General features: G+C 32.5%; 2 protein-coding genes across 5 annotated transcripts; one reads left to right on the forward strand and one right to left on the reverse strand.

Moving 5' to 3' along the window:
• Positions 1 to 797: 797 nt before the first annotated feature.
• LOC130985356 (trihelix transcription factor ENAP1-like) lies at positions 798 to 3,841 on the forward strand. Its single transcript, XM_057908291.1, has 2 exons — positions 798 to 2,284; positions 3,458 to 3,841. The coding sequence occupies exons 1-2, from the start codon at positions 1,378 to 1,380 to the stop codon at positions 3,469 to 3,471; spliced, it is 921 nt and encodes a 306-aa protein (XP_057764274.1). The 5' UTR covers positions 798 to 1,377; the 3' UTR covers positions 3,472 to 3,841.
• A 2,129-nt stretch (positions 3,842 to 5,970) lies between these two features.
• Positions 5,971 to 11,838, reverse strand: LOC130985357 (protein LIGHT-DEPENDENT SHORT HYPOCOTYLS 10-like). 4 transcript variants are annotated; one of them, XR_009088950.1, is made up of 3 exons: positions 11,066 to 11,759; positions 7,919 to 7,976; positions 5,971 to 6,116 (listed from the first exon to the last, which is right to left on the reverse strand). XR_009088950.1 is itself a non-coding variant. In XM_057908292.1 (2 exons), the coding sequence occupies exon 1, from the start codon at positions 11,635 to 11,637 to the stop codon at positions 11,086 to 11,088; it is 552 nt and encodes a 183-aa protein (XP_057764275.1). In that variant the 5' UTR covers positions 11,638 to 11,838; the 3' UTR covers positions 5,971 to 6,116; positions 11,066 to 11,085. The 4 variants fall into 4 exon arrangements, 3 of the variants coding, with proteins under 3 accessions (XP_057764275.1, XP_057764276.1, XP_057764278.1); XM_057908292.1 differs by lacking the exon at positions 7,919 to 7,976 and having other exon boundaries at positions 11,066 to 11,838; XM_057908293.1 differs by lacking the exon at positions 7,919 to 7,976 and having other exon boundaries at positions 11,062 to 11,759.
• Positions 11,839 to 21,747: the final 9,909 nt, after the last annotated feature.

The following is a 21,747-nucleotide window of genomic DNA, read 5'->3' on the forward strand; positions in this document are numbered from 1 at the left end:
GTAATATAAAATTTAAATATCGCATAACAATATATTCAAATTAAAGATATTTAATTTGAAGTGTTGATTAGTTCGCTGGTAACCCAATACACAAAACACAATTAAATAAGTATAATTGTTAAGATAAAGTCAGCAATTAAATAAGCATTAGTGTTTTTTTAAAGGTTATGGTTGTCCCAAGGGGACATCAAATGGTGCGATCTCCTGTGTGTGAACAGTGAGGTCCCGGATTTAAATCTCACTGCTCTCCCTCCCCAACTCCCCCAAGTCAAAAAAAAAAAAAGGGTTATGGTAAAAAAATACATGAACTTTTGAAAAAAAATGTAATTTTTACCTAAACTTTCAGTTAAGCAAAAAAATACATGAATTTATATTTTTGTTGCAATTTTCACCTAAGTTCGACTTTCGACGAAATAATAGTTTAGTTGATAGGCGAATTTAAGTCAAATATATTAATTTTTGCCTTTGTAGACCTCCGAACTTCTAAATACTCCTCATCATTAGAAGTTAGACCAACATCAAGTGAATTTTCGATTACCAACTAAGCTCTAATTTTACCGAAAATCAAACTTAAATAAAAAATACAATAAAAATATAAATTCATTATACTTTTATGATTTAATTGAAAGTTCAGTTGAAAACTATAACATTCTTCAAAATTCGTATATTTCTTTTGCCATAACCCTTTTTAAAAAATGAAACAAGTATAAGTATTAGTGTTAAAATAAAGTCATACCTAGATATATATCTAAACATTTTACATCATACGCACAATAGCATTAAAAGTTGAAACACGACTACTAATAAGTTGGGTATTACTAAACCTGGAATTAAAATAAAAAAGAAAAAAGAAACCCTAATCGTCGGCTAAGCTAAGAAGATAGGATTGGAGGCGGAGAGGGCAAAAGCGTAATTTGGGAGAAGCACACGGCAATTGCATGACCGGACAATTTCCTCTCCCGCAAAACCCACGCATCGGCCCATCCACGCCGTGCGTGCTCTCAAATTTTCCGCCTAAGCCCAAAACTATTTTCTTTTTTTTTTTAACTCAACTCAGACAAAAACTCCCTAATTCTACTCACCAAAAAATTGAAATCCAATCAATCATCGCTAAAAACCTAACCCACAGACGTTACGTGACGCAGTTACCAATGACAATTCGGCCGAATTCGCGTGACCGTCGTTCCCACGCGCGCCCCCCGCCGATGCCGATACCCCCTCCCCAGTCAGCCCTATCCCACCCCCTTCCCCTTTTTTCCCCAATACATATCATCTCTCCAGCCACATTCGCCTCCCGCCGCCTCTCCTTTTTCCCCATTCTCCTTTTCCGATTCCTTCCTCTCACATTCCATTTCGATTTCTTAGGCTTCTCCACCCATGGGCGATTTGACGGAATCTTCCACTCCTCAGCCGCCGGCGCCGCCGCGCCAAGGCCCCTTCCGCGAGGACTGCTGGACGGAGGAGGCCACGTCCACGCTCGTTGATTCCTGGGGACAGCGTTACCTCGAGCTCAACCGCGGCAACCTCCGCCAGAAAGATTGGCAGGAGGTGGCCGATGCCGTTAACGCACTCCACGGCCACACGAAGAAGACGCGTCGCACCGATGTGCAGTGTAAGAACCGGATCGATACTCTCAAGAAGAAGTATAAGACCGAGAGGACCAGGGTCGCCGAATCTAACGGAACCCTAACGTCTTCCTGGCCTTTTTTCTCCACTCTGGAGCACTTGATCGGATCTAATTTCAACAAGCACCACCAGAGTAAGGTGATTACGTCCGCCGTGCCGATATCGTCGGCTCAATCTACGCCCTTGTCTCTGCCTGCTCCGCCGTTGGCTGTGCCGCTATCGTACCGCAAACCGATGACTCCTGCGGTGGTGACGCCGATTAGTCTGCCGCAGAAGCGTCCGATGCTGTCGCCAGCCATGGACAAGTCGTTCTTCAGGAAAAATTACTCAGCAATGGCTGCTGCAGCGGCTGCAGCTGACGATGAAGCCGATGATGATGAGGAGTTGGAGGGTGATGAAGTGGAGGGGAGCGAGGATGGGGCTGAAGATGAAGAAGATGTAGGGCAAGAAGGGATGAGGAGACTGGCTAAGGCTATAGAAAAGTTTGGGGAAATTTTTGAGAAGGTAGAGGGTATGAAGCAGAGGCAGATGGTGGAGTTGGAAAAGCAGAGGATGCAGTTCGCTAAAGATTTGGAGGTTCAAAGGATGCAATTGTTTATGGATACACAGGTCCAGTTAGAGAAGGTCAAGCGGGCCAAACGACCTGGATCTTCTGATGGTATAACTGCCTTATATCGTGATTTAATCACTTTTCTATCAATTTCTGCCCTTTAATTATATGTTTGCCTTTCCTTTGTTCTTACTTGGTTGATTATATAAATGAAATTGCACATAAAGAGGTTTCATTTTTGGTACAATGTATTACTAACTACTTCGACTAAGAATAAGTCTGTACCTTGGTGATTCTTGTTTGTTCCCTACATGTGTTTCTCATATAATAGCTTGTTATAGTTTGTCCTTGCATATGTTACTTATATTTAGAGGTGATTCCAGTTTGTTCCCACACATGTTTTGACTCATAGTTATAGATGAGAATTAGTCGGCACATTTGTTATGTGACCCTTGGCGTGTCTTGTTGATATTATTAAAACTCCCTTCCCAAGATTGCTCTTGAATATTAAAACTAAAGCAAGTTTGGCCTCTAAAGAATTATGGATGCATTTGAGATATGAGTGAATCATCAACTTTTTGGGTCTGATGGACTATGCATACTAGATATAGGGCATTAATTTTGCTTACAGCTTACAATTTTCTTTGGGATGAAGCCTGGATTTGGTTTTGATGGCTGGCACTCTCTTAGTTGGTAACATTTGTTTGCATGCATCATTATTGACAATGATGATTCTAATACTATGAAATGGAAGTAATACTGATCTGATTGTCTATCATTATGCTAATATCAAGTTAGTGTTGCTTCATTTGTTGTCACAATGTCACTGTTGCTTTATTTTGAATGTTTCCGAAAGATTAAATATCTAGATTTATACAAGATTAATTAAATATATTGTTTGACCAGGTTTTCATTTACTTGCATCTTTGTTCTATCTTTTATATCTGTGCCTTTTCATACTGGATGGGCTACTATAAGTTCCGTTCTTTGATTGAAACGGCCCTGGTTGAATTATGAATCCTTTAGCTCTGGAATTGAGCTTTTCATTTTTTTCTCAGTACAACTTGTTCTTATCTTTCCCCCTTGCCTGTTTAACTTCAGTGGTTATCTGTCAAGGGTGGATGTATAATTTGGAACAATTCAGGTTGTGACATATGGCTATTCCATAGTGCATACTCTCGGGGGAAAGCATTTAATTGTTTGTATCGCCAGCTATCTTTATTTGGTATGCTTTTATTCTCGATTTGTTTTCTGAGTTGTGATTTTCTGGCAATTATGCAGATATGTATAGCTAGTGGTGCGGATTGGGACGTTCTGCAATCCTTGGTGGGGTTGATGAGCTGAACAAATGCTATTTCTTCTTGTTGATAGTTGAAGAAGATTCTTTGCCCAGGAAAGAAATTGACTAGCTAATTTTTATGTAGAAGAGAGATTCATGTCAATGTTAGGCTTCCTTTGATCAATCTACCCCATGTTTGGCCTGTTTAGGATCATTAATCTTTACTCTTTTCAGTGGATATAGCAACAATTTAGTGTTTGAATATGTTTTCATATAATCTTTCGCACATTTAGCTTAACGTGATATGCTAAGATGGCAGTGTTGATTTGGATCTGTTGGTGTAACTTTCTAGACGGCTTATTTAAAGTAGTACTAGTATTTTTTAATTGATGTTATTGGTTTCTATTTCGGTTTCAACATAAACGCTCAATGCCGCTGCTTCTCATTCTTTGTTTTCTACTTAAATATTTGTGCTTTTCTTTGTTGAAACAGTTCTTCGATTGTATCGTCAAACTTACTCTTGTTTGTTTTATATCCATCGACTATCGTTTCTCCCGTTCCTTTCATTTTTTTTGTTAGGGTGTATTTTCTTTGTTTGTAAATTTATCAAAAGATTGAAAAAGGGATATATATATTTCTCACCTTTTTTCATTTAAGAAAACACACCCTTTATTTGAGTACGAAGAAGAAGAGTAATACTCCCTCCGTCCCATTAGGCTTGTCTCATTCTTTTGGGTACGGACAAGATCAATGGGACGGGAGGAGTATTATTCAAAAAAGATTTTCTTCTACAATATCCCGCAACCAAGTCGGGAAGATCTCAATCCAGCACTTCGGTTATAAACAACTCATAGCATACTGAGCTAAACAATGAACAGCTTTATTAGCCGATTGAAAGGCATGAAAAACTCCCGATAACGTGTTTCTCTCTCGTTGCTCTAATGATGTCTCTCACATTGTCGGGAAGCAGCTCCTCCTCTTGGATTTGCTATTAAAAAAAATTTGGGAAACGCGATTTATGATGAACTAAAGCATGTAAGCAAATTTTATCTATCTATTCCAAAATAATGGTTGGGATGGGATAATTTGTGGTGGGGTCAGTAGTGGTATTTACTCAATCCTAGTCGTTAGAGGAATGGTTTCTTTCACGCAAAAATGTTGAGGGCCTAAACGCCCCATCCGTGCAGAGTAATAAAAGGCCCAACTTAGTTCACGTGATGAGTTCTGCATTTAATTTGGAAATTGATCGTAACGTTTCATATTTTATTTGGAGGGTACATTTTGAAAACAACATGTCTTTAATTTATTGAGTGTACGTATTTTTTGTTGTGATTTTCGTTTTGAAAAAAAATCTTACCAAATCGTTATACTATGTTACTACTGTTAAAGCTTTGTCTGCTTATGCTGAATAGAATAGTTGGTATCCAACCCAAACATGAAAAAGAAAAATAGGCCATTGTTTCTTCAGGTGAATTTTTTTGTGTATGGTGGAAAAACTTGAACTCTAATTGATCCCAAGATCAAATAGCCAAACATTGAAGCTATTTGATTTAATTAGGGGGAAAGAGACTTGCCCCGTCAACTGTTTCTTTTTTTTGGGTTATATAATTTGTAATTTGAATTTTGTGATTAAATCTGCAGGAATTCATAGGTTATATATATGTCACTCTGGGATTGGTGACTAGTTATCATCTCAACTCAACTGCATTTGGTTGAATTAAATAAAGAAATATAAGCTCGAAATTGCACCATATATATATAGAAAGGTTCAATTGAGATTTATATATATAGGGGTAGAATCCATAGAGAATTATATATTTCGAGAGAATGGAGAATAACCAATAAATCTATAAATTTTACGAACAGATCAATATAACTAATGAACAGATGTATTCAGTATACAGTAAATATAGTGAAAATCTCGTCACTCTCAGGATTCGAACCCAGGACAAAATCTTATTCATACGATACATTGATTTATTTATCGAAATTATAGACTTATTCGTTATTTTTTCACGGATTCTCCACTCTCAAAATATTTAGCATTCTCCATGGATATTCTCCTTAGCTTACTTCTAAGCACCTTCCTGCATTTATTAGCTGTTTTTCATGTGAAGTCCAAATAACGTTCATACGCTTGATTTCTAAGCTCCAATCATGCAAAATTTGTATTTGCCAAAAACCCAAAATATGAAATTTCGAATGGATCTCAATTACAAAAGGAGAATCTGCATATAGTTACATCTATATGATAGTTTCCAAGATTCATATATTGCAGCAAACACGAACCCCTCAATTGTGAGGACTAAAAGATATATAGACTATATATATGGAGCAACTTTTTTTGAGCTTCAAAGTTGAAATCACCAATAATTCGAAATGATACTGCTGTATCTAAAGATAAGCCCTCTAGCTACAATAACATTACACTACAACAACATATATAGATAGATATAGATATTTACTATATTAAACTATAATATATGTATATATTTACTATATTAAACTACATCTACAATAACATATAAAAAAGCTCTTGATCTAGCAGTTTTACATACTTAAAAATGTCTGTTATTCATACCCAGACTTTCATGCGTATGCCTTCATTTAACTCCTTCAATTCTTGCTCCATCCACTACAACTTGCTTTGTGAATTTAGCACTGCAAAGTGGATCAGAGCAATAATAAAAAATTGAGATTAAAAGATATAGTATATTTTTAATTAGCAAACAAAAACTTGCATATTGATGAGATAAATTCCTCCAATGTTGTTCAAACTGAATAGATTCGAACAAGAAGTTGACCATCATTCTACTCTACATATATGTTTCTTAATATTCATAGTATGATGTTATTAATATGTGTCATGTAGAGATGGTATCATCAATATGCAGATCATAAAATAAAAGTATGAGACAAGGACATAGTAAAATATACTACTTTCTCCGTCCCGCCAAGCTTGAGGCGTTTCTTTTGGGCACGAAAATAAAGAAATTGTAGATTAGTGTTTTAAGTGTGTAGTATAAAAGTGATAAAGTAGGATAGAGAAGATAATAAAGTGATAAAATAAGATAAATTAGGAGAGAAAAAGTAATAAAGTGATAAAGTAGGAGACATAATGTAATAAGAGGTGCAAATAGTTTTGTAAATTAGTGCTTTAAATTGCCTAATTTTTGCCAAAAACGAAAATGACTAAAGCTCGACGGGACAGCCCGAAAAGAAATACGACTCAAGCTCGGTGGAAAGGAGAGAGTATATGAGAAGGTCTCATGTACAAGTATAAATGGGAGATTTGGCAGAGAGTGAGATTTTGATTATTGATAACAATAGACATCACATCTCCTACTACATATCGACATACAAAAAACCAAGAGTTGCATCAACAAATCACAAGTCTGATAATCTATTGCAAAATTGGACAATCTCTTCTATTGCTATAACGAATGATATATGGACTGAATTTAGAAAGGCTACCAAATATTTCATGGATTTATCAATGATACCCCTAAAAACTTAAACATATATATACAACATTTGAATCTTTTTTGCCTTGAATATGATTCACTAGAAACTTAGAGGAGTGAGGTTTGGTAACATATCACATTTCTGATGACCTTTCACGAAATTTCTAAGTTTTTTTTTAGATCAAATTTTCAAATTTTTATGCGATTTCATCGACCCAAATTTCAGGTTTTTCTACAAATTACAGCACAAGGGACTAAAATACACATTTTAGAATACTACTTTATGTCTGAAGAGCTCGGCTCGAATTCAAAAGAAATTCAACTGAATAAGAGTTGGCTGAATTTAATCAAAAAAGCTCAAAGTGCAGCTCTTAGGCCATGATAAAAAAAATTCAAACAATTAAAAAGTAATACTCTCTTCGTTCCATTCAAAATGTTTCACTTTTTAATTTGGGTAATAACCATTTAAAATGTTTCATTCCATTTTGAGACACTAACACATAAGTCATAACAAATATTCTGATCAACATAACTCATAAATTATACTCCTTCCGTCCCACTCCAAATGTCTCATTTTCTATTTTGGGTTGTCCCACTCCAAATGTCTCATTTCCTTTTTTGGCAATACACTCTCTCTCTATACTTAATATTTAAACCATTTCCATCAACCTACTTTATCTAATTTATACATATTTCTTAGTCTTCGTGCCGAAAAGAAAGGAGACATTTGGAGCGGGACGGAGGGAGTACAAGATACCACAATAAAGTTATTATTTACAGCTTACTTGATTTAACATAAATACCCAAAAAAAGTACTCTCTTATTATAAGCAATTCATTTTATACATAAAAAACCTACAATTTAATACCCGTGTTAAAAAAAGAATAATAACATTTCATGTGACTGAAGGGAATGCATGCAAATTAAAACTCGATTTTAAGATTTATAGCATCCTTTTAGACAGCATTGCACTATAACCCTAATTACAATACACCCCACCTCTATTCAAGCAATGCTAGCTAGCCACCTTTCGCCTTTCACCTTAGCCCTGCATTTTCTATATACATCAAAACATCATTATCCTCAGTTTTCTCCAATTGTACATTGATTCTCACTTTTTCTATTAGATAAACAAAAATTTTAAAAGCCAGTGTTATGGTGAATTCAAATTTGAAATCTTTAACCTCAAATATTAACCACCTCATCTGATATCGGCTCATGTTATCACAAAAGAAGCCACAATCAATATTTAAGAAACTAAAATTAATGTTAATTAATCATCAGATGCTCTTCCATTTAACACTTACTTTTGTGTGTATATATAGAGCGAGACTATACTCATAAAGTTATTGCATTCGCAATTAAATTTATTGTATTTGAAAGAAATGAAATTTTCATTCCTCAAGTAATGCATTCATTTAGCAAGATGATACATTTACCGTAGATCTTCACGGTCGAAAGGTTTAAATGGTTCTTCGTTCTCACAATAACTAAGGATTCTCATATGAATAATTTCCTATATGTATGTGTGTGTGTGCGCGCTTTGGTCTGATGCAAGGAGTGAGTTCAAATTATGGGTTAGTGAGATTTCTTCATTAACACTCTAAACTTTTACTCTCGATGATTAATACATAGTTATTTCTTTTGCCTAAATGCATTTTAATTAGCGAATTATGGCCTAATTGATGTTCTAAGAATAATCTCCCCTCATATTTTGTCGATCCAATTTTCCGAAGTTCCTAGCTTTAATTATTTAATCTGCAGGCTAATATTTAATTTGTATAAGGTTGTCTCTAGATTTTTACTGTGTTTTAACTTAACAAGCATATATATGTGCCATATGAATAGAGAATAAGACCATTATTGAACTGATAAAAACAAAATTTAATGTAATATTCCCTCCACCTTATAACAAAAGTATCACATTTTCTATTTTTGCGGGTTGCATAAGAAAATATCATTTCTATTTTGGAATATAGCATCACTTTCTCTTTTTAATCGTAATCATTTATTCATATGTAATCCCCCATTCAATTCATCCAAAACCACTCATTTTCACTTAATTAACACATTATCTATCAATTTTTTTCTCAAAATTCATGTCATCCCCCAAGTGATATTCTTTTATAGGACGGAAGGAGAATGAAACACCATATGAAAAAGAAAGAATCCTCCTGTCTGAATCATGATGTTATCATAATAGATTAGAAAAGGATATAGATTATTGATTATTAATTATTACAGAAAACTTTCCCATTTCAAATAAAAATTATAGAAAACTTTCCAAATCGATAAATGTTACCGACAAAACAAATCAAATCATTTAGAACAACAGCTAGCTAGCTTTATTCATAAACAACAGCTATAGCTGATATATAATTAAATAAGTATCGTATGGAAGTAGAAACAATTTTTTTATTTGAGCAAAATTAACTCGTGAACTACATTTCCAAAACATTTTATAAACACATACAAGGCAAAGCTGACTTGACAATGGAGGCAACCAGGAAAATGAATCAACATTATTAGTGAACACGAAGTAAATATTATTTTTTGAGTGTTTTATAATAAATAAAAATCAATACATACATATATGTGTATGTATTGCCAGCATTACATATAGCTAGTTCCACGAGCTCTATTCACAGAAAAAATATTTTAAAATTTTCACAATTGAGAATTCTAACAAGATATAGAATTTACTGATATATACTGTGATCAACTAAATATGATCAGTGATCAACAGCTATCTCCAAAGTTTTATTACTGAAAAACTATAAGTATTAACGCATCAAATCGATCAAGAATTTATATAAAGTAATCTTAAATAATCAATGAGAACTTTGACTTTATGGCTTCACACGGTATCGATCTTTTTCTCACACCGACAAGAACATATATATTGTAATAATGAAAATAATCACAGTCTCTTTTAAATTTTTATGAGAAACTTGCAAATACGTAGTTTTTTCTCTGACATAATAAAATTACGAATATGCCACAAACACTATAATTGTATATATATACTTCAACACCATCACGAAAGAGTAGCAATGCGTATTTATGGAAATTTCGAACTCTTTTTTTCTTCCTCTCTTTTAATCTTGCAGAGAAGGAAGAATAATACAGATCGAATAATACTGGAATCGCATTAATCAGTTAGGGACCTACATTTAGCATGGTGCACTGCATCGTATCTGATCTCACCGTTCATTTTTTTCAAGTTTTTTGAAATGTCTGCTAGTTTAATAGGACTATTTTAATGGATGAGTATAGCTGAGTTTCTCCAGATAAGGATAAATCCATATTAGCACGGAATCCATAAAGAAAAAGATGAAGAATATATATATATATATAGACACACAAGCACACTCAGAAATAGTAAAATCTCATACAGAAATGAAGGTAACGGACATAAGGAGACAATTTTGGGATGTGTTTGGAGCTGTGAAAGCTAACAAGTAAACAATTATGCAGCCATAAATATATAGTAGTTGAATGAATAATAGTAATACAATAGCCATGGTATTGGTATTAAAATAAAAATTTGTTTAATTTAGATATTCCCCAATTCATGCAAAACCGCAGACATGGTGATACGATGAAAGGTCATTCATGTCCCAGATCCCAAAGACCCAAAAACAAGGGGAAATTAAACTAGTTTATTCCAATTGAGACCACACTATGTTATAGCTAATTTTTAAATTCGCATGATTTGAGAGAGAAACAAATAAATTATTTAACATTTTTATATTTTAATCTTTTTTAAAGAAAATAATAGCTAGTATAGCACATGATCCGTTAATGTAAAAGCTTCTACTCAACACTACCAAGAGTGGAGCTGATGATTCCCATCAGAATTAGGGTTTACCGAAGTATGATTAATTCTAGGGTTTCTGGGTTTCAGGAATTGTACAGTAGTCTTTAAATATACTATTGCGGTTGTGATTTTGTGGTCCTGCCCCTCTCTCTCCTCCTCTCTCTCTCTCTCTAAACCAAATCAGCAAAGTTCAATCTTGAAACTTTTGCAGAGGCCAGATGTTTCTTACACATCAGCTGTCGCTTTCCTAGTATTCCGAAGCTAGCTCAATTTGATGAAATTTGGGAGACAGAGACGAGGAAATTAATCAAAATTTGCAGACTTACCAGTTACAGTGGCATTTGAATTAAGCGGGCAGCTTGGGATTGTTGTTGATGAGAAGCTGGTCATCGTGTTTGGTTTGATTTTGATTGATTTTTCTCTTCTTCTTCTTCTTCTTGTACGGAATCCCTCTGGCCTTTGACTGGCAATCCTTGACCTCGCGGAGATAGATTCGGATGGCGCCGTTTCCGAAGGGGTTGGTCTCCGGCGAGCCGCCGTGCTCCTCGTAGGCGGCCCTGAGGCGGCCGATGAGGGCGTCGAGGCTGCCCCAGGCCTGGCGCAGCGGGCACGTGCAGGGCGCGGGCGGGTCGGGCTGCCCGAAGAAGACGCAACCATGCAGGTGAACCTTCGTCTTCCCGAACTGGTCGAGGTATCTCAGGAATTCCAGCACGTGGTTGCAATTGCACTGCGACAGCGACACCGGCGGCCTCTGATTCTTCAGATACTGCCCGAAGGTGTTCCAGTCCCTTCTCTTCTGCGACTCGTACCGGCTCAGCGGCGGATTGCTGCTGCCGGAGCCCTGATCCGCCGAGCTCATTGCGCCGCCTACGCCTGCCGGGGAATTCGAATTATTCATGCCTGCTTTTGGTAATTGGAAGAGAGAGAGAGAGAGAGAGAGAGAGGGAATTGAAGGTGAAACAAAATATTAATGGAAATGGAAATGGAATGGCGAAGAAGGATTTTTTTGAGTCTATTGAGGGGACATGGTGTGGGGGCCTTTCGGAGTGCTTTTGTTCTTGCTTTATTTTTTTATTTTTTATTTTAATTTCCTTACTCTCTCTCTCATGCATTAATTTTCAACGTCTCTTTTTAAATGCACTAACATTACTTTTTTAATTTTTAATCGTCATTTTAATTATTGAGGTTACGTATGTGTGTGTGTGTGTATGTGTGTGTGTATGTAAGCATGGTTAGGTTAAATTGTTATTGTACATCCATGAATTTATGATTCTCCCCGTGACTAGAGAGTCGGTGCAACCATGGCTATTAGCTTCACCATTTAGTGTCACAAGGCAAGGCCCCCTAATTTAAAAAATGTTAAAACAAATTGGGTTGTGCAAGTGAATAATAATCTTCAATAGTGTGTATTAATTAATTTTCGAGTATTATTAATTAAGTATTCTTCTGTGTTTTTTTCATCATAATCAACTTTTTTTGTTTGGAAGAAAATGAGCGGTAAGTCTGAACCCTAATTTTTATTTTTATAAAGGTCTTCACTGATTGAGTGTTTCTAATAAATTTCTTTATAACCATTGATTACAACTTATAAAAGTAAAAAAGTCTAAAATTTAATTCCGTAATGACGCAATCTTTGAAAATAATTGTTTCTCATAGAAACAAAAGAGGTAAAAACAGAATTATGGTGCCGGTTAAGTTAATTATTTCCCCAAAATTGATAATTACAGCTAATTAAAAATTCGGATATTGCAAAATCATCAAATCCTTTTCCGTCATCGCCTCTAGAAGTAACAATATCCAAGTCAACCTGTCACGAACACTCAAATCAGATACGATATATTTTTTAATTTACCTATAATATAAAATATTGAATAGTTGGAAATATTATTCAAGCCGCCATCATTAATCACTAATCATTATTATATTTACTGATGCCACTGCTGATTAACCCGACCTTTACTGGTTGATTTAAGATAAAGGTGCAATTTAATTTGTTTAGCTAACTAGTCAACTATTAAATATTATTTTGCGCACGTTAACGCTTACCTGAATATTTATTAAGGACATCCGTGACAATTTATTTTTTATCGCATCCAATCCATATACTATTGCAGTTAAAAGCAAAATAAATAAATAAAGCTAGCACAGTGAAAGTATTTTTTGAAAAAAAAAAATCTCTGCAAAAATAAAATCTTAGAAGCAATTAATAAAATTAAACTCCAAGGACCCGACAAAAAATATTTATACATGAGGGGCAAAAGAAAAATTGTACTTGTTTGGAAATTTTAAGCTAAACAAATTTGTACATTTGAATTTACATGCATGAGAAACTGACATGGTCAAATGCACATCATCAATTTTTTGATTAATGTACATCCGTATTTGTTTTAATTCTTAGGTGTATTTGATGATGACTTATCTTTTTCACCTTTAGCTGTCTCTAATAAAGCCACAGTTTGGACAACATTAATATATGTTTGGTACCATGTAAACAGTTAAAACGGTAACTCTAGTGTGGTAATTTTACCTCGCTACGTAACTTCTAAAATTGTGCAATTTTTAAAATACTGTCAAGTGTCCAGAAAATGAAGGTTTTTGTCCAAACGGCCACAATAAGCTTCCAAATGACTTCACACCTGAGAGAGAGAGAGAGAGAGATTGACTGCAATTTTGTTATTAGACAGTCATCAAATAATACAATCTCAAGAGTTACAAAAGACTAGATTGCCTGATACGATATACCTCTTATATATAAAAGAAAATGGAATTTTATCAATTTAGTGCTACAAAAATAGGTTAGCTATCAATTCAGGGCTCGAAACCTAAAACTTTAAAAAAATAGAGAGTACTTTTATGTTGTTTATATTTGGGGTTTTAGCAAATAAAATCACGAAATATTTTGAATTTGTATTTAACGTGACTTTTGAAGTGCGATAAATTAAATTACCACATTTTCAATTTTTGCTGAATATTGAAAATTATGGTGCAAATACAGGATGCAATCCCTTTATAATTTGGAGAAATGTTTAATTGATATTGTACGAAACAACATCATTTAAGCCTCACAAAAACGATGTCGTCTTTACCAAATAAGCTCCAATTCAATATTCTGGTGAACGAAAAAAAAAATTGGAAGACGCAATTGCAAAAGTTGAAAATGTAGTGATTTAATTCGGCACACATCAAAAGTCACGTTAAAATTGCAAATTCAAAATAGTTCGTGATTTTTTTTACTAAAATCCCTTATATTAGTATTAATTATTTTATTAATTTTCATAGATACTTAATTAGAACAATTTCATTAAAAATTAATACAAATTTAACATATACTTATATCCTTCGAACCCAAAATTGATAACCTCTTTATTTTTTATTTTATTTTTAATCAAAAATATATTACTACGATGATAAATCAGTAAGAAGAATATCTAACAACCATATATATACTCCCTCCGTCCCACTATAAGTGAGACATTTTTTTTGGGCACGAGAATTAAGAAAGGTGTACTTTGTGTGTAGGTGAAAAAGTGAAAATGTGTTTAAAGGGAAAAAAATTTATCCAAAAAGAAAAGAGTCTCACTTACAGTGGGACGCCCAAAATAAAAAGAGTCTCAGATACAGTGGGACGGAGGGAGTATATGATAATTCTGTGTCTAAATACGGGACTGAGCACAAACTAGCATAAAATGAGCTAAACTATATATGAGCGACCATCTATAAACATGATGAATGCCAATAAGCAATTGCAATCTAGCAGCCACCAAAATCTCCCCAACATTATTTATAGGTATATCAGGCAATTTAGTCCTTGTAAAATCCTAAAAGCGTAGGTGATTTGAGGATTGCCTAACCTTCGGTTTATTTATACTTTAGTTTCTTTTTTAAAAAAAAAGAGAGGAAGAAGAAGATACATGTATAATACACTTAAATTAATCAAATAATAATCATGTTATTACAAATTATACTCCAATATTGAATCAAAATATAGCCCAAACGCCGCCGGTGGGACTTTATAGTTCTCTAGTTAAATCTAGTTAATTAACTTTCTATACTTTTGTTTTTATTAGGATTTATTTCTTGTATATATAATTATTTAGGTACTTATTTGTTTCAGTAAATCAATTATTGAGAATTAACTAAAACAATAAAATTAGTAAAAAAGCTAAAAAAATTAAACGAACATGCACTAAATTACACAAAATATATTGTATGTATCTAAAAGAAATGTGTTGCCAATTCTTAATTTGAATTCTAAACTCCAGTTTCCTGTATGCATCGTGCAGTTTGAATGAGAATGACAACTAAGAGTTAACTAACAATGAACAGAACTTGTAATTATTCTATCCTATATATTTGGGCCGAAAATGTTCAAATTATAAAAGCTATCCAGAAAGTGTGTCGGGTTTTTTTTTTATAAAATAAACAAAATAATTAAATATACGTCTAAATAATACATCACCCCTCCCACTTCAAGTGTCTTATTTTACTTTTTTTTTAAATTTCTCATTTCAAGTGTCCTAGTTAATTTCCTAAGTGTTCTATTCCATTTAGAAAAAAAAATAGTAGATTCAATGCTTGCTTAACACAACTCCATTTAATAATCTAATTAATGAGCTAAAAAAATATTTAATAGAATTAAATAAAACATAACATATGAGACACTTCCGACGCAATCGGAATAAAATATATTTCATAGGATCATAGGATTAAAAGCAATATACAATTGCCTCGTTTTTGGATCTAAGATAAGACTTGAACATTTTAAGATGTGATCGAAGATTGAGATTCTAATGTTCTTTGAATTCAAGTGTTTACTGTAAGATATTCTAAAATTATCTATATGTCTTGTTTTAATTAATTGACACTGTATATTTGTTTGATCAGCTAGGTAATTAATTCCATGAAATTAATATTCCCAGACAAAACACTGGGATGAATCAGATTCAGGAGAAAGGCTGAGAGTTGCAAAAAGATGATAAATCAAGATTCACATTGGAGCCAGAATTCTCAAAGTTGCTTGTGATCATATGGGTCCAACCATTAATAAATGTTTCCATTTCAGTTCATGCATCTTGCAATAGTTGCTGCTCAATTTATGTGAGAAAAATATACTGTATATGAATATGATTAACTCTACATTTGCTTCAGTATTTCTATTCTTAATTAATTAACGTAGGCAGTTTTTTTAACAATCAATCCGTGAAGCTAGTCTTACAAGAATGGATTTTTCAAGGGTGAAAACCGGAAATATCAATTCTGATGATACTTGGATCTTTTCGATTTAGGAAAAATGAACAATTTATATTTATTTATTTATTAAAAAAAGAAATAAGTACCTATTTAGCATGAAAGAAAATCTAGCAGCAAGATACTCATGTCCGATCACTTTGTCTTTTCACAATTTCTTTTTGGGTTCATTAATGTTGTGTCACTTTGGCCTTTCACTGTGATCCCAATTTTAATATTTTCAACCTTTCCATGGATCGCAACTTTCTATTTAGGTCAATTTGCTAAATTGCTCGTTTTAAGCAAACGCCGTAATTTCTACGGAAATTGATGTATTAAAGAATCCCAACAGTTTTAATACAAACAAAACAATAAAGAGATACGAGATGAGATCCAGTGTCTCATAATTTTATGTGTGTCACTGTGTCCCATTCTTATATCTATTATTTTAAAAATATTTTTTATAAAAATAAAATTTATTTTGATACTATGAATTATATTTAATTTTTATTTTAAAAAATTAATTTTTTTAAAAAGTATATACCATGACTTTGAATTTATCAACCTATTATTAACTAATAAAAGTGAAATTAAATAATAAAAAATAATTATATATCCTAGATTGATGGAATAAACCCTAGTTAATAATCACAAAATTAAACTAAAGCATATAAAGTTGAAATTGAAGAAAAAATATATAAGAAAATAAATAAAATTGAAAGTGGGACACAAAGTGGGACATAAAGTGTGGTACATTCAACCTCATTCCAAAGAGATACTCCCTCCGTTTTTATTAAGTGTCTTCAGCCGTCAAAATACACATACTTATAAAATAAAATATTTTACATTTGTATCCTTAGTAATTATCATAATAAATGCATATATACAACTAATTATTACATTCATATTAGTATTAAATAAGGGTAAAATAGAAAAAATATCATAAATATACTCTCAAATTTTAAAATGGAACACTTATTGAGAAACAAAAAAATAAACTAAATAGGACACTTATAAAAAAACGGAGAGAGTATATATATATATATATGGAGAGGTTCAAGAAAGAACCATAAATAAAAAAAGAACGGATAACCATTTTCAGCCATTCGATCATCAAGATCTACGGTGGATGTATCATCTTGTTGGATGAATGCAGATCCTGGGTTCGAATCCGGAAGGGAGCAATTTTTTTTATTTTTTTGAGTGCATTAATTTTAACAGCGAATGCATTAATTTTTACAGTGAATGTATTAGATTTGATGGTTCTCACGTTCTCACATATAATGTAGTTCTCTCTAGAACCACACCCTATATATATATATATATATATATATATATATATATATATCAATAATGCTATTTGGACAAAATTTGTCCGCACAAAATATGGTTAAATAGCACTACTATATATATATATAGTGAGCTATCCGAAGACTTCATCGATTTAATTAAAACATTGAATTTGAGTCATGCTTTAAGGATTACTCTCTCTATTCTTTTCAAGGGGCGATTACTTTTTGAAATGTAGTCTTATTAAATAAAGGCAGTAAGATTAATTTTTTATTTACTTTAATGGATCGGAACTTAATTTAAAATATCGCAAAGCTCTTGATATTATTTTTATTATTTTAATATGATTTGCGGTTTAGTTCAATTTATATTTTTCAAAAATAAAACCTAAAATACATAAATAATAGTAATTTTTTAAAATTATAAACCAAATCATATTTTTCAAACCGTAAACCAAACTAAATCGAACAAATAAGATTTGATCTTACTCAATTTATGATTTAAACCAAATTGTAAACACTCCATGTTCCACATCGTGGCCAAAATTTTCTTTGTTCAATCAAAATTTATAGGAGTACTACTTATGTAGAAGGCTCGTCTGGTATACGGTATAAGATAAGGTGTGATATATTTGACTGAGATGTCTTTTATTATATGTCGTATATTTTAATATCATATTTGGTAAAAATATATTAAAATATCTGTAAAATGTAATATATTGTTTGATATGATATATTAAGATTATATAAAGTTAATAATAGTTATAATTAAGATTTGAGTAATACATGTACCACCTTCGTAGGTGGTATACATAATCACTTAAATCTGTATAATATTTTTGAACTTTAGATTTATAAAGAACCGTGTGCTTCGTATTGTATTAAATATCATATGTATATTATACTCCCTCCGTCCCACGAAACTTAAGTAATATTCCTTTTCGAGTTGTTCCCGAAGCTTGATCACTTTTCTTATATGACAAAATTAAGTTTTTCTCTTTATTCACTTTTTTTATTTTTTTCACTTATCACACTTTACATATAAAATACTAATTTATTAAAACTCGTGTCGAAAAATAATTGCTCAAGCTTCAAAGGACAGAGAAAGTATATCCTAATTGTCCCGTATCAAACAAGCCCTATGGCACGTAGAGTGGGAGAAAATGATGGAATATCTATTACTCCCTCCGTCCCACGAATCTTGACACATATTCTTTTTTGGGCCGTCCCACGAATCTTGACACATTTCTAAATAAGGTAATAATTATTACCTTCTCTCTCCTACTTTATCACTTTTATACTTAATTTATTAACTACACACTTAAAACACTAATCTACAATTCCTTAATTCTCGCGCCGAAACCAAGCGTATCAAAATTCATGGGACGGAGGGAGTATTATTTCTTGTTTTTTCAAAAAATGGGGGGAAACTGGATGCCGAAGAAAAGCAATCTTAAAAATAAAATGGACGCTTTGCAGGATCCTCCTTGTCGGGCCTATTTTATAGTAGTAATTCTTTAGCCATCTTGTTCTTCCAACTTTACCCCTTATAAACTAGCCTACAATCTATCTCGTCCTAATATTTATATTGTTATTTTATAAAATACTACTTCAATTGTGGAAGAGTATGCTTATTTTATTCAATAAAAGAGTTTTAATAAATAAAAGTAGTAAATAAGTATCTTATGAATTGAAAAAGCCGTCTATTTTTATGATTGAAGTGGAGAAATAATGATAGATCATATTGATCGGATCATGTTCAGAAATAGCTTATGCATGGTATTGTGAGATGGACGAAAATGTAAATTTAACATATTATTAGGATGTGTTTACTTTTGACTTTTGAGGCTTAGTCTTTATAGATAAAAATAGTAAGATTGATCTTGATGAGGATTAAAATATGTATTTTTTTGGATCGTGGATCAATATAAGGGAAAATGAAAGAAATCACAATCAAACAGGCTTGATTCAGCCCAAACGAGCCTGAGCCGGCCTGAACAGGACCGATTTGGCCCAAACAACCATGTTTAGCCCTAATCAGTCCTGTACCCCGTTATAGACTCTATCCTTCATCGGATATGCCTTATTTTGAAGGCAGTCATATCTTTAAGGCTAAAGATCAACATAAAGAGTAGAAGATAAGTATAAAAACTCCTAAGTCGAGTATGATTAGATTTACCTATAAATAAGGGCAAATATCTCTGTATCATGATCATTATTTTACGAACATATATAAAAAAAACACCCAAACAATCTCGTGGACGTAGATCTTTCCGATAGAACCACGTAAACCTCGTGTTCATTACTGCTTTTTCGTATTTTCTGTTACTACTGATTTTTTAGGGCACAACAGATCTCTTGTTTATTTAGATGGATTAGAGAGCTTTGGAATATCTCAATATCTTTTATTATTTCAATCATTTGAGCTAGTTTTACTTAATTTATCTCTCAATGAAAGAGTGAGATTGGAGGAATCCTAATATGAGGAGAAAATTTTTCAATCATGCACCTTGTCAATTATGCAAAGTAAACGTTCTTTTTAGAAGATAATAGTAAATTTTAAATTTATAATGACTTTTTTATTCAAATTTATAAATATATATATTTTGTATTATCTCAATTATTCAATTGGAACCAAAATTTCAATAAAGTAAAAGTAACATGGACGACCAAGAATGCTGTGACATTATTTTTAAAAAAATCAATATATACATACTACTTACTAAACATCAAAAGAAAAATCACTATATGCATACTATAATTATTAAACATTAAAAGAAAATCAAATTTTCCACATCATCTCCCACTCATCTTCCTCGCCACCGCTTATTCCGCTTCAGCTGTGCTCTGCTATGTGGCAACTTAATTCACCCTCGCTTGAAATTGACATTTTGGAGGTTGGTGAATTTTCTTCCTCTTGCACATATCAAAATCGAAATTGTTGATAAACATAATTTAACGGTTTATCGGTGGGATGTATAATTTTGAAATAATTAGATGAATAAAGGTGTGTTTACTTTGATGAAATATTAAAAAAAATATGATAAAAAAATATATATATTCGGGCAAGGTGAAATGTTTTTTCACTCATTTTTTTTATCAATGATTAAAAAAAGTAGTATCTTTGGATAGTGGTGTAAAATTATTTTTCAATATTTTCTCATTTTTTCATCTCTAATAAATATATGATAAAAGATAAAATAAAAATTCTCATCTTTTTTATCCATCATTTCACAATCAAAAGTAAAACGCACCCTAACTATTTTTAAAATACTGGAAAGGGAGTATAATTTTGAAATAGCTAAGCGAAAGTATTAGACTTATTACGTCGCTGTTATTTTGGATATGCGAAATTTGAATTAGAGGCCTTTCTTTCAAATGATTGAATTTGAGGCATTTTATTTTCAAGAACCCGGACAGTGATGTTTTTGTTTTTTCTATAAGAAAGAGATCAATTAATTGAATACAAATTCGTTGAGATCTTTATGGGTCATACTCCTAAATATTGTGGCCAATCAAAGTAAGGCTAAGTGGGGTCCCAATTTCCTTTGTTTTACCTAAAAGAAATACTACTAGTTTAATTTCCTTTTAAATTTTAATTGCCAGTTTTATACATCACCAAAATTAGGGCAGTAAACGAGTCAAGCTACCCGTGAGCTATTTGATGTTCGATTTGATAAAAGTTCGATCGATAATTTAATGAGCAGCTCGTTTAGCTAAACCAGTCAAGCTTGAACATGACGATACTCGGCTCATTAGCTCGTGAACAAGCTCGTTAAGTGATTTATCTTAAAAACATAAGATTATTAATTAAATGTCTTATATTTTATATTATAATTAGTAATATTTGAATTAAGTATCTAATTAACATCATTTATTTACCAGAAAATAGTAAATATATACATTGTTGTGAATAAAATAATTTATATATTTGAAAAGTAACTTATGTATTAAAAAAATAACTAAAATTTTAAATACAAATTTAAATTTAAAAAGTTAGATTAGGTTCGGCATGTATTCGACTCGATTAAAGCTCGATCGATAATTAAACGAGCAGTTCGATTAGTACGAGTCAAACTTGGACAAGATACTATTCGGCTCGATTCGATTACACCTCTAATCAAAATACAAACGATTCGACCCGCAAGCTGCCAGTGTGATTCAGTTCACGGCGCGCGGTGGAAGCGAAAAGAAATCCGACGACCACCGACTACCGTTCATCATTGTTAACACTCATCTTCAGTAATAATGCATTACCTTTTGATTCTCCAAAAAAAAAAAAAAAAGTTTCTATAGTAGATTGTTTCATTGATAAATCACCAATCAACTACAACTGTTCATGTGTACCCAACTAACGTAAAAAGTGAAAAATATAAAATTATATACCTCCCCACACTTAATAAAAGGAAAGTGTACCGATAAGCATAAAAAACTAAAATATACTACCATTTTAGTATAAATGTACCAAAATATCCTTAATAATTTTTTAAAAA

Source organism: Salvia miltiorrhiza, chromosome 5, assembly GCF_028751815.1.
Source record: "Salvia miltiorrhiza cultivar Shanhuang (shh) chromosome 5, IMPLAD_Smil_shh, whole genome shotgun sequence".
NCBI classification, from domain to species: Eukaryota; Viridiplantae; Streptophyta; class Magnoliopsida; order Lamiales; family Lamiaceae; genus Salvia; species Salvia miltiorrhiza.

Bases quoted from the DNA above. Each gene is read 5' to 3' on its own strand.
- LOC130985356 (XM_057908291.1), top strand. From the start codon at position 1,378: ATGGGCGATTTGACGGAATCTTCCACTCCTCAGCCGCCGGCGCCGCCG.
- LOC130985357 (XM_057908292.1), bottom strand. From the start codon at position 11,637: ATGAATAATTCGAATTCCCCGGCAGGCGTAGGCGGCGCAATGAGCTCG.